Genomic DNA, 12955 nt, shown 5'->3' on the forward strand with positions numbered 1-12955 from the left:
CTTGTCTATGTACAGTCTATATCGATCCTACATTTTTACTTGCCACCAATCGGTGACTACTCCAGGGGCCACAAACAGGAAATCCAACCTGGAAAGACCATAACCTTTTGCATTGACTCAAGGGCAAAGAACAAGGAGAAACTCAGAACCCCAGTTTAACACGTGTCAGACCAGTTGCGGTTTAAGTATCCACTTACTGGTGAGAACCTTAAGGCCCCATGCACACGACTGTAAAATCACCCATAATTACAGACCCAATCATTTCCAAATATATGGTCTATCTATGCGGGTGATGAGGAGAAGACAAACTGACTAAATGACAGTGGTTTAGGCTACTGACCCATGTCCTGGTTTTTCTCTCAGTCCCTCTGCTAAAATGATAACTCCTAAGGTCCATAAAATTTGTTATCCAACCCAATCCTTTAATTCCAAGATATTTACAGTAATCTTCCATTGTGAGTATTTTTAGCTTGACTTTTACAGGAAGTAATAATCTAGAAAATGAGTCAACATGGATTTTGACCAAATAATTTCCAATGCCGAGCTCCGACTAAAATTCTGAGCGACTACGTAAACTTCCAATTTGTTTACATCTTCTCAAAATAGCAGCACATCCTCCGAGTACAGGAAAATTTGGTCCTCTCTTCACCCTGCTCTGAAACCCACAATACCGGATTCTCCTCTGATTAGAACTGATCAAAGGAGAGTGAAGACCATGTTGTCTCAGAATCATTGTGAGCAGGGTCATATCTCAGGCTCTCTCATGTTCCTAACTACTAAATTCGTAAAGAATAGATGAACCCTCCTAGTAAGACCCCCATGCACACAGCTGTGCCTGTAATGGGAGCATAGCCCGTAAAAAGCAAGAGATAGGACATGTCCTATCCGTTTTGGTACACTTCCATGACCCAGACACGTAAATAAACGGGAAGGTGTCCGTGGACAATAGAAATAAATTGGTCCGTAACTGCGGTCCGCAATTACGGACGTTTTTTACAGTCATGTGCATGGGGCCTTAAAGGTGCTACCCATCCCAAACTTTACTACCAAGTCCCAAACTAATTCCTTTTCACCCTCCCAAACTACGTCACTGTGTCCAATGCCAGGGAGACTGACCTGCATCAACCTTCAGATAGCCAAGCAATTTCCGGAAGGACGATACACACCAGAGAGGGGTGGAGAACCCAGGAGAGGGAAGGACGATACACACCAGAGAGGGGTGGAGAACCCAGGAGAAACAGGGCACACCAGAGAGGGGTGGAGAACCCAGGAGAAACAGGGCACACCAGAGAGGGGTGGAGAACCCAGGAGAAGGAGGGCACTCCAGGAGGGGTGGAGAACCCAGCAGAAGGAGGACACTCCAGGAGGGGTGGAGAACCCAGCAGAAGGAGGACACTCCAGAGGAGGTGGAGAACCCAGCAGAAGGAGGACACTCCAGAGGAGGTGGAGGACACTCCAGAGGAGGTGGAGGACACTCCAGAGGAGGTGGAGGACACTCCAGAGGAGGTGGAGGACACTCCAGAGGAGATGGAGGACACTCCAGAGGAGATGGAGGACACTCCAGAGGAGATGGAGGACACTCCAGAGGAGATGGAGGACACTCCAGAGGAGATGGAGGACACTCCAGAGGAGATGGAGGACACTCCAGAGGAGATGGAGGACACTCCAGAGGAGATGGAGGACACTCCAGAGGAGATGGAGGACACACCAGAGGGGATGGAGGACACACCAGAGGGGATGGAGGACACACCAGAGGGGATGGAGGACACACCAGAGGGGATGGAGGACACACCAGAGGGGATGGAGGACACACCAGAGGGGATGGAGGACACACAATAAAGAGGACACACTAGAGAGGTGGAGAACATAGAAGAATGATTATATTTGAGAGTTCGATGTATGGATTTTAGAGCAATTAAAAAAAATATAGACTTTATTAATATATTGACACAAATGATCATGTTCTTCCGAAAGTCGCCATCAGTATAAATCACGTGAAGTCGTCACAACTGCTTGTACTTCATGTGGACCATTTATCATCTTTCAAAGTCCTTCATAGCCCGGCGTCCTCATCATCCATTAAGTCGTGGTTTGATTTGTATTCTCGCACGTGTGCTCATTCACCTCTCTCCATATCACTAGCAGTCTGTCGGGGCTTATTCCATGTACAACCATTGCCTCCTTGTACTTACACACCGAGTACTTCAGCCCGCTGACATAGAAACGAGAGTCATGTTTATAAGTCAAATTTGCTGCCAAAGCCAAGAAGCCAAAATACACATCGTCCAATGGGAAAACCGGGATTTTACAAGAGGCTTCAAATAAACTGGCCACAGAGAGTCCTGGGAAGATGAAGCCTCCTCCTGACACAAAGCCGGGATAGTTTGTCAATGGGTAGAGGGTCTTACTGATACTGTATTTGGTGTGGCGCATGACAGGTGGACGATGCTGGTGAAAACCATAAACCGTATCGGTAAAAGCGTACTCTTTAATGTTCTCCACCACCAGCTCTACGTTCACAAACTCATCGTCGTCACCTGCCGGGAAAACGCAAGACATTAGAAACGGGGACATCGTTGTAATAATGTCACATACAGAGGATTCCTAAAAGTTATAGGGTCATTGGGATAATATTACGGACTTCACCCTTCACTCACCCTTGTATATGTAATCCACTTCGGGGACATTGTAATGTAGCCACTCCAGAAAACATCGTTCCTTCAGAGATAAGTTGTGATGTCCTTCGATCATGTCCCACTGTAAAATGTCCTTATACACAGTGCTCTCCAAATTTACTATCTCCATTTCCCCCGACGACTCCGTCCTGCCCACCAGAAATAGTCGTCTCATCTTGAAGCCTTTAAGCTCTTGTTCCTTAGCCCAGGTATGTCGTAAGGCGGCTCTCCTGCTCCCCGCTCCTGGATGAGATTTGACGGCCATAATAAGGAGCGGTAAGTTGCTGTCATCATACGGGGCTATAGGCGGACTGTGAATCACTGAGCATAGGTACGTCTGCAGGTGCGGGAACTCAGACTCAAAACTTGTGAGGTTCAAGTAATAATCATATTTTCCATCATTAAGAGTCACTGATTGTCTCATTACTGGAATCATAGTAGTGATGATGGGTGTCTCCAGACGAATTCTAGACAGACGGGAGTCCGACTGTCCTATCCATTTAAATGTAATGAAAAGAGTGGCAGAAAACAGGCCAGAGCTGATCAAGAAGAAAGAGCGTTTCATTTCCTAAAAATAAAGTGCAAAAAGTGGGAGAATAAGCATGGAATGACCGAAAGCAAATCGCAACCTCAATGTTCTACATATTCCACCTGTATACTGTAATACTGCCCCCTATATAAAAGAATATAACTACTATAATACTGCCCCCTATATACAGGAATATAACTACTATAATACTGCTCCTATATACAAGAATATAACTACTATAATACTGCCCCTATATACAAGAATATAACTACTATAATACTGCTCCTATATACAAGAATATAACTAATATAATACTGCCCCTATATACAAGAATATAACTACTATAATACTGCCCCCTATATACAAGAATATAACTACTATAATACTGCCCCTATATACAAGAATATAACTACTATAATACTGCCCCTATATACAAGAATATAACTACTATAATACTGCCCCATATACAAGAATATAACTACTATAATACTGCCTCCTATATACAAGAATATAACGACTATAATACTGCCCCTATATACAAGAATATAACTACTATAATACTGCCCTATATACAAGAATATAACTACTATAATACTGCCCCCTATATACAAGAATATAACGACTATAATACTGCCCCCTATATACAAGAATATAACTATTATAATACTGCACACTATATACAAGAATATAACTACTATAATACTGCCCACTATATACAAGAATATAACTACTATAATACTGCCCCCTATATACAAGAATATAACTACTATAATACTGCCCCCTATATACAAGAATATAGCTACTATAATACTGCTCCCTATATACAAGAATATAACTACTATAATACTGCCCCTATATACAAGAATATAACTGCTATAATGCTGCCCTCTATATACAAGAATATAACTACTATAATACTGCTCCTATATACAAGAATATAACACTATAATACTGCCCACTATATACAAGAATATAACTACTATAATACTGCTCCCTATATACAAGAATATAACTACTATAATACTGCCCCTATATACAGAAATATAACTATTCGAATACTGCCTCCTATATACAAGAATATAACTACTATAATACTGCTCCCTATATACAAGAATATAACTACTATAATACTGCTCCCTATATACAAGAATATAACTACTATAATACTGTCTCCTATATACAAGAATATAACTACTATAATACTGCCTCCTATATACAAGAATATAACTACTATAATACTGCCCCTATATACAAGAATATAACTACTATAATACTGCCCCCTATATACAAGAATATATCTACTATAATACTGCCCCCTATATATACACAAGAATATAACTACTATAATACTGCTCCTATATACAAGAATATAACTACTATAATACTGCTCCTATATACAAGAATATAACTACTATAATACTGCCCCTATATACAAGAATATAACTACTATAATACTGCTCCTATATACAAGAATATAACTACTATAATACTGCCCCTATATACAGGAATATAACTACTATAATACTGCTCCTATATACAGGAATATAACTACTATAATGCTGCCCCCTATATACAAGAATATAACTACTATAATGCTGCCCCCTATATACAAGAATATAACTACTATAATACTGCCCCCTATATACAAGAATATAACTACTATAATACTGCCCCTATATACAAGAATATAACTACTATAATACTGCTCCTATATACAAGAATATAACTACTATAATACTGCTCCTATATACAGGAATATAACTACTATAATGCTGCCCCCTATATACAAGAATATAACTACTATAATGCTGCCCCCTATATACAAGAATATAACTACTATGATACTGCTCCTATATACAGGAATATAACTACTATAATACTGCCCCCTATATATACACACACAAGAATATAACTACTATAATACTGCTCCTATATACAAGAATATAACTACTATAACACTGCTCCTATATACAAGAATATAACTACTATAATACTGTTCCTATATACAAGAATATAACTACTATAACACTGCTCCTATATACAAGAATATAACTACTATAATACTGCTCCCTATATACAAGAATATAACTACTATAATACTGCTCCTATATACAAGAATATAACTACTATAATACTGCCCCTATATACAAGAATATAACTACTATAATACTGCCCCTATATACAAGAATATAACTACTATAATACTGCCCCCTATATACAAGAATATAACTACTATAATACTGCTTCTATATACAAGAATATAACTACTATAATACTTATAGCATCTTAGAAAGCGAAGTAAATCAGTCTGAATGACAGGATGAATCTCCTGGAAGAAACCTTAAAAGTTTAAAGCAAAGTCAGCTCAGTGCACAGAATGTGGGGTGTGGGATGTGGGGGGCACATGCAGCGGGTGTACAGCACGCCCCTCCAGCACAGACACAACATAAAGACTAACATTGCTGGAGAATCTGGAGTAGGGGGATGTGGTGAACAGCATTGAATCCTTTGGCCGCACACGATCTTGGAAAAGGAAAAATGCTGTAAAATCTCCGGCTGCGACACCCGAGAAATCTGCAGAAAATTCTCAAGGTGCTTTTTAAAACTTTCACTGGATCAAACCTGAGAATGTGACCCAAGGTCAGCAGGTGCAGCTGGTAACGAGTCTGGAGCAGGTGAGAAAACTGGAGGAGTCAACGGCAGTTTAAAGAGACAGCGCGTACACCTGAGCTGTGACTGGAGAAGAAATCCTACACTGGTCAGGAGATAAAACGAACATAAACTAATGCTGCAAATGTAAATTTACTTTATTTCTAAATCATAAAATGCAAATCCAAAAATTGTGCATCTGCTGGTGAAGAGAGGGGGAGCGAATATACAAAAACAGGAAAAAGTACAAAAACAGCCACAAAAATCTGCAGCTGTTCCTGAGCTGGAGCCTGGCACACAGGTACCACAAGTCCCAGGAGTCCTGGCATAACATCAGGACAGTGGACATATAGTCAGGTATTAGGGGGATGTGCTGACATAGCAGAACTATTAGGCTACGTTCACACAGGGTGGATACGCTGCTTAAAGGGACTCCGCGTTTCCTCCCATGCGGCCGCACGGCATTCCAGCCAAAAAAAAAACGAGTTAAATGGTGCGGTTTTTCGCCCGGAATATCCACTGCGGAAAACCTGCAGTGGAAAAAAATAATGCTCCTTTAGAGCAGACACCCTATAAATCAGGGCAGACACCCGCCTGGAGCTGCGGTTAGGGGGGTGCAAACTGGGCAAATGTCCAGGGATCCCATCCTCTTAGTGCCCTCTGCTGCTACGAGGCGCAAGGAAACCCTCGCCACCCAGGCTATAACATTTTTGCCGGGCGGCATGGGCCCCCACATGCTTGGTGGCATCACTAGCACCAGAGGGAGCCTCAGTGCTAGCACAGCCACATTCACTTGTATCTGCATCCTCAGGACAGCGTGATGACGTTACTGCATCAAGCTGGTCTGCGCATGCGTCCCGACCTGTGCCAATGCAGCTCCGTCCGTCGCGGGAACGGGAGTGCCATATAATTTTTTTTTTGGAGGGGGGCTGTGCAGCACTATATACAAGGCGGCTGTGTGGCACTATATACAAGGGAGGAGGGCTGTGTGTCACTATATACAAGGGGGTATGTGGCACTTAATACAAGGAGGGCTGTGTAGCACTATATACAAGGGTGGCTGTGTGGCACTATATACAAGGGGAGGGCTGTGTGGCACTATATACAAGGGGAGGGCTGTGTGGCACTATATACAAGGGGAGGGCTGTGTGGCACTATATACAAGGGGAGGGCTGTGTGGCACTATATACAAGGGGAGGGCTGTGTAGCACTATAGTCAAGGGGAAGGCTGTGTGGCACTATATACATGTGGGAGTATGTGGCACTATATACAAGGAGGGCTGTGTGGCACTATATACACAAGGAGGGCTGTGTGGCACTATATACAAGGGAGGCTGTGTGGCACTACATACAAGGGGGCTGTGTGGCACTATATACAAGGAGGGGTATGTGGCACTATATACAAGGAGAGGGCTGTGTGGCACTATATTCAAAGAGGGTCTATGTGGCACTATATACAAGGGGGGGGGGCTGTGTGGCAGTTTATACAAGGGGTCTGTGTGGCACTATTTACTATTTACTATTTTAGGGGGACTGTATGGCACTATTTACAAGGGGGAGGGCTGTGTGGAGAACTCCACAGGGGGGCTGTGCGGCACTGTATACGAGGGAGGGGTGCTGTGTGGCACTATATACAAGGGGGGATGTGTGCCACTATATACAAGGGAGGGGATATGTGGCACTATATACAAGGGAGGGGGATGTGTCGCACTTTATGCAAGACTGGGCTGTGTGGCACTATATACAAGGGGAGGGCTGTGTGGCACTATATACAAGGGGGCTGTGTGTCACTATATACACAAGGAGGCATATGTGGCACTACATACAAGGGGGCTGTGTGTCACTATATGCACAAGGAGGCATATGTGGCACTATATACAAGGGGGGCTGTGTGTCACTATATAAACAAGGGGGGTATGTGGCACTATATACAAGGAGGGCTGTGTAGCACTATATACAAGGGGGCTGTGTGACACTATATACAAGGGGGACTGTGTGTCACTATATACAAGGGGGCTTTGTGGCACTATATACAAAGAGGTCTGTGTCGCACTATATACAAGCGGGCTGTGCGGCACTATATACGAGGAGGGGTACGTGGCACTATATACAAGGGAAGGGCTGTGTCGCACTATATACAAGGGGAAGGCTGTGTGGCACTATATACAAGGAGGGGCTGTGTGGCACTATATACAAAGAGGGCTGTGTGGCACTATATACAAGGGGGGCTGTTGAAGGTGCTGGTCCAGCGTCGAAACGCATAGCCTATTTAACCCTTCAAAACCCAATAAATATTTTTATTACTAACTCCTTCTTTGTCTGGATTTACAATTGATGTTAGCAGCGCTGTATTTGATTCTTTTTTTCCTCTCATATATACTGTATCGTGCGGTCACCTTTGTGCCAACTATTACCTGTCTTCCTACCCTTGCACAACACCAATAGGTGAGGATAATCTGCACCACTGATCATCGTCCATAATCTCCCTTGTGACCTGCACCAAGTGGCACCGTGGTTTTTTCTCCATTTTCTTCTACTAGCTACAGGGGGGCTGTGCGCAGCACTATCTACAGGAGGCACGAAGGGGGCATTACTGCTGTGGGAGCAATAGGGGCACGGTTACTGATGGGGCACTTTTATATTGTCGAGCACTGAGGGATCATTATTACCATATGGGACACTGTAGATTACGAGTTTGTTTAGAGGATGGGGTATATGTGTGAAGGATGATGGAAAAGCGAGAAACCAACATGTCTGTGTGTCAAATTCTGCACAGACGAGTCGTGCCTGGAATAAGTCGTCAAAGTGGTCTGGACCGGATGGAGAAAAAAGGAAAAGTTAACGACTCTAAATCGGAGAAAACATCACCTGTGAGTCACTAGATATAAATGTGCTGTAATCACTTATATCGTCTGCAGAGCTTCTGTGTATAACTGGAATATTCCACAACATGATAACTATATGGGGGTCATATTGGTCTTCAGTAACAGTGTAAGGGTATTATTCAGTCACTGTGTGGTTATGGTGTGGCGGTATTATTCAGTAACAGTATGGGGGTATTATTCAGTCACTATGTGGTTATGGTATGGTGGTATTATTCAGTAACAGTATGGGGGTATTATTCAGTCACTGTGTGGTTATGGTGTGGCGGTATTATTCAGTAACAGTATGGCGGGTATTATTCAGTCACTATGTGGTTATGGGGTGGTGGTATTATTCAGTAACAGTATGGGGGTATTATTCAGTCACTGTGTGGTTATGGTGTGGCGGTATTATTCAGTAACAGTATGGCGGGTATTATTCAGTCACTATGTGGTTATGGGGTGGTGGTATTATTCAGTAACAGTATGGGGGTATTATTCAGTCACTATATGGTTATGGTGTGTTGGTATTATTCAGTAACAGTATGGGGGGTATTATTCAGTCACTGTGGTTATGGTTTAGAGATATTATTCAGTAACAGTATGGGGGTATTATTCAGTCACTATGTGGTTATGGTGTGACGGTATTATTCGGTTACAGTATAGGGGTATTATTCAGTCACTATGTGGTTATGGTGTGGAGGTATTATTCAGTAACAGTATGTGGGTATTATTCAGTTACTATGTGGTTATTGTGTGGTGGTATTATTCAGTAACAGTATGGGGGTATTATTCAGTCACTATGTGGTTATGGTGTGGTGGTATTATTTAGTAACAGTATGGGGGTATTGTTCAGTCACTATGTGGTTATGGTGTGGTGGTATTATTCAGTAACAGTATGGGGGTATTATTCATCACTATGTGGTTATGGTGTGGGGGTATTATTCAGTAATAGTATGGGGGTATTATTCAGTCACTATGTGGTTATGGTGTGGTGGTATTATTTAGTAACAGTATGGGGGTATTATTCAGTCACTATGTGGTTATGATGTGGTGGTATTATTTAGTAACAGTATGGGGGTATTATTCAGTCACTATGTGGTTATGATGTGGCAGGATAATTCAGTAACAGCATGAGGGTATTATTCAGTCACTATGTAGTTATGGTGTGGGGGTATTATTCAGTAACAGTATGGGGTTATTATTCAGTCACTATGTGGTTATGGTGTGGCAGTATTATTCAGTATCAGTATGGGGGTATTATTCAGTCACTATGTGGTTATGGTGTGGAGGTATTATTCAGTAACAGTATGGGGGTATTATTCAGTCACTATGTGGTTATGGTGTGGAGGTATTATTCAGTAACAGTATGAGGGTATTATTCAGTCACTATGTGGTTATGGTGTGGTGGTATTAGTCAGTAACAGTATGGAGGTATTATTCAGTCACTATGTGGTTATGGTGTGGTGGTATTATTCAGTAACAGTATGGGGGTATTATTCAGTCACTATGTGGTTATGGTGTGGAGGTATTATTCAGAAACAGTATGGGGGTATTACTCAGTCACTATGTGGTTATGGTGTGGTGGTATTATTCAGTAACAGTATGGGGTATTAGTCAGTCACTATGTGGTTATGGTGTGGCGGTATTATTCAGTAACAGTATGGGGGTATTATTCAGTCACTATGTGGTTATGGTGTGGTGGTATTATTCAGTAACAGTATGGGGGTATTATTCAGTCACTATGTGGTTATGGTGTGGTGGTATTATTCAGTAACAATATGGGGGTATTATTCAGTCACCATGTGGTTATGGTGTGGTGGTATTATTCAGTAACAGTATGGGGGTATTATTCAGTCACTATGTGGTTATGGTGTGGAGGTATTATTCAGTAATAGTATGGGTGTATTATTCAGTCACTATGTGGTTATGGTGTGGTGGTATTATTCAGTAACAGTATGGGGTATTATTCAGTCACTATGTGGTGTAATTCAGTTACAGTATGGGGGTATTATTCAGTCACTATGTGGTTATGGTGTGGAGGTATTATTCAGTAACAGTATGGGGGTATTATTCAGTCACTATGTGGTTATGGTGTGACGGTATTATTCAGTAATAGTATGGGGGTATTATTCAGTCACTATGTTGTTATGGTGTGGAGGTATTATTCAGTAACAGTATGGTGGTATTATTCAGTAATAGTATGGTGGTATTATTCAGTCACTATGTGGTTATGGTGTGTTGGTATTATTCAGTAATAGTATGGGGGTATTAATCAGTCACTATGTGGTTATGGTGTGGAGGTATTATTCAGTAACAGTATGGGTGTATTATTCAGTCACTATGTGGTTATGGTGTGGTGGTATTATTCAGTAACAGTATGGGGGTATTATTCAGTCACTATGTGGTGTAATTCAGTTACAGTATGGGGGTATTATTCAGTCACTATGTGGTTATGGTGTGGAGGTATTATTCAGTAACAGTATGGGGGTATTATTCAGTCACTATGTGGTTATGGTGTGACGGTATTATTCAGTAATAGTATGGGGGTATTATTCAGTCACTATGTTGTTATGGTGTGGAGGTATTATTCAGTAACAGTATGGGGGTATTATTCAGTCACTATGTGGTAATGGTGTGGCGGTATTATTCAGTAATAGTATGAGGGTATTATTCAGTCACTATGTGGTAATGGTGTGGCGGTATTATTCAGTAATAGTATGGGGGTATTATTCAGTCACTATGTGGTTATGGTGTGGTGGTATTATTCAGTAACAGTATGGGGGCATTATTCAGTCACTATGTGGTTATGGTGTGGTGGTATTATTCAGTAACATTATGGGGATATTATTCAGTCACTATGTGGTTATGGTGTGGTGGTACTATTCAGTAATTGTATGGGGGTATTATTCAGTCACTATGTGGTTATGGTGTGGGGGTATTATTCAGTAACAGTATGGGGGTATTATTCAGTCACTATGTGGTAATGGTGTGGCGGTATTATTCAGTAATAGTATGGGGGTATTATTCAGTCACTATGTGGTTATGGTGTGGTGATATTATTCAGTAATAGTATGGGGGTATTATTCAGTCACTATGTGGTTATGGTGTGGTGGTATTATTCAGTAACAGTATGGGGGTATTATTCAGTCACTATGTGGTTACGGTGTGGCGGTATTATTCAGTAACAGTATGGGGGTATTATTCATTCACTATGTGGTTATGGTGTGGCGGTATTATTCAGTAACAGTATGAGGGTATTATAAAGTCACTATGTGGTTATGGTGTGGGGGTATTATTCAGTAACAGTATGGGGGTATTATTCAGTCACTATGTAGTTATGGTGTGGTGATATTATTCAGTAACAGTATGGTGGTATTATTCAGTCACTATGTGGTTATGGTGTGGTGGTATTATTCGGTAACAGTATGGGGGTATTATTCAGTCACTATGTGGTTATGGTGTGGGGGTATTATTCAGTAACAGTATGGGGGTATTATTCAGTCACTATGTAGTTATGGTGTGGTGATATTATTTAGTAACAGTATGGTGGTATTATTCATTCACTATGTGGTTATGGTGTGGTGGTATTAGTCAGTAATAGTATGGAGGTATTATTCAGTCACTATGTGGTTATGGTGTGGTGGTATTATTCAGTAACAGTATGGGGGTATTATTCAGTCACTATGTGGTTATGGTGTGGTGATATTATTCAGTAACAGTATGGGGGTATTATTCAGTCACTATGTGGTTATGGTGTGGAGGTATTATTCAGAAACAGTATGGGGGTATTACTCAGTCACTATGTGGTTATGGTGTGGTGGTATTATTCAGTAACAGTATGGGGTATTAGTCAGTCACTATGTGGTTATGGTGTGGCGGTATTATTCAGTAACAGTATGGGGGTATTATTCAGTCACTATGTGGTTATGGTGTGGTGGTATTATTCAGTAACAGTATGGGGGTATTATTCAGTCACTATGTGGTTATGGTGTGGTGGTATTATTCAGTAACAATATGGGGGTATTATTCAGTCACCATGTGGTTATGGTGTGGTGGTATTATTCAGTAACAGTATGGGGGTATTATTCAGTCACTATGTGGTTATGGTGTGGAGGTATTATTCAGTAATAGTATGGGTGTATTATTCAGTCACTATGTGGTTATGGTGTGGTGGTATTATTCAGTAACAGTATGGGGGTATTATTCAGTCACTATGTGGTGTAATTCAGTTACAGTAT

General features: G+C 41.4%; 1 protein-coding gene across 3 annotated transcripts in view; it reads right to left on the reverse strand.

Annotated features, from left to right (window-relative positions):
• Positions 1–1915: 1915 nt before the first annotated feature.
• Positions 1916–12955, reverse strand: part of LOC142683473 (beta-1,3-galactosyltransferase 5-like) — a 65116-nt gene continuing 54076 nt past the window's right edge. For all 3 annotated transcript variants that reach the window (XM_075847327.1, XM_075847326.1, XM_075847325.1), the window contains exons 2-3: positions 2658–3243; positions 1916–2537 (exon numbers count right to left, since the gene is read on the reverse strand). In XM_075847327.1, coding sequence (XP_075703442.1) covers positions 2080–2537; positions 2658–3240 — 1041 coding nt within the window. In that variant the 5' untranslated portion in view covers positions 3241–3243 and the 3' untranslated portion in view covers positions 1916–2079. The remainder of the gene's footprint in view (positions 2538–2657; positions 3244–12955) is intronic.

Source organism: Rhinoderma darwinii (genome assembly GCF_050947455.1).
Source record: "Rhinoderma darwinii isolate aRhiDar2 chromosome 3 unlocalized genomic scaffold, aRhiDar2.hap1 SUPER_3_unloc_2, whole genome shotgun sequence".
Classification (NCBI taxonomy): Eukaryota; Metazoa; Chordata; class Amphibia; order Anura; family Rhinodermatidae; genus Rhinoderma; species Rhinoderma darwinii.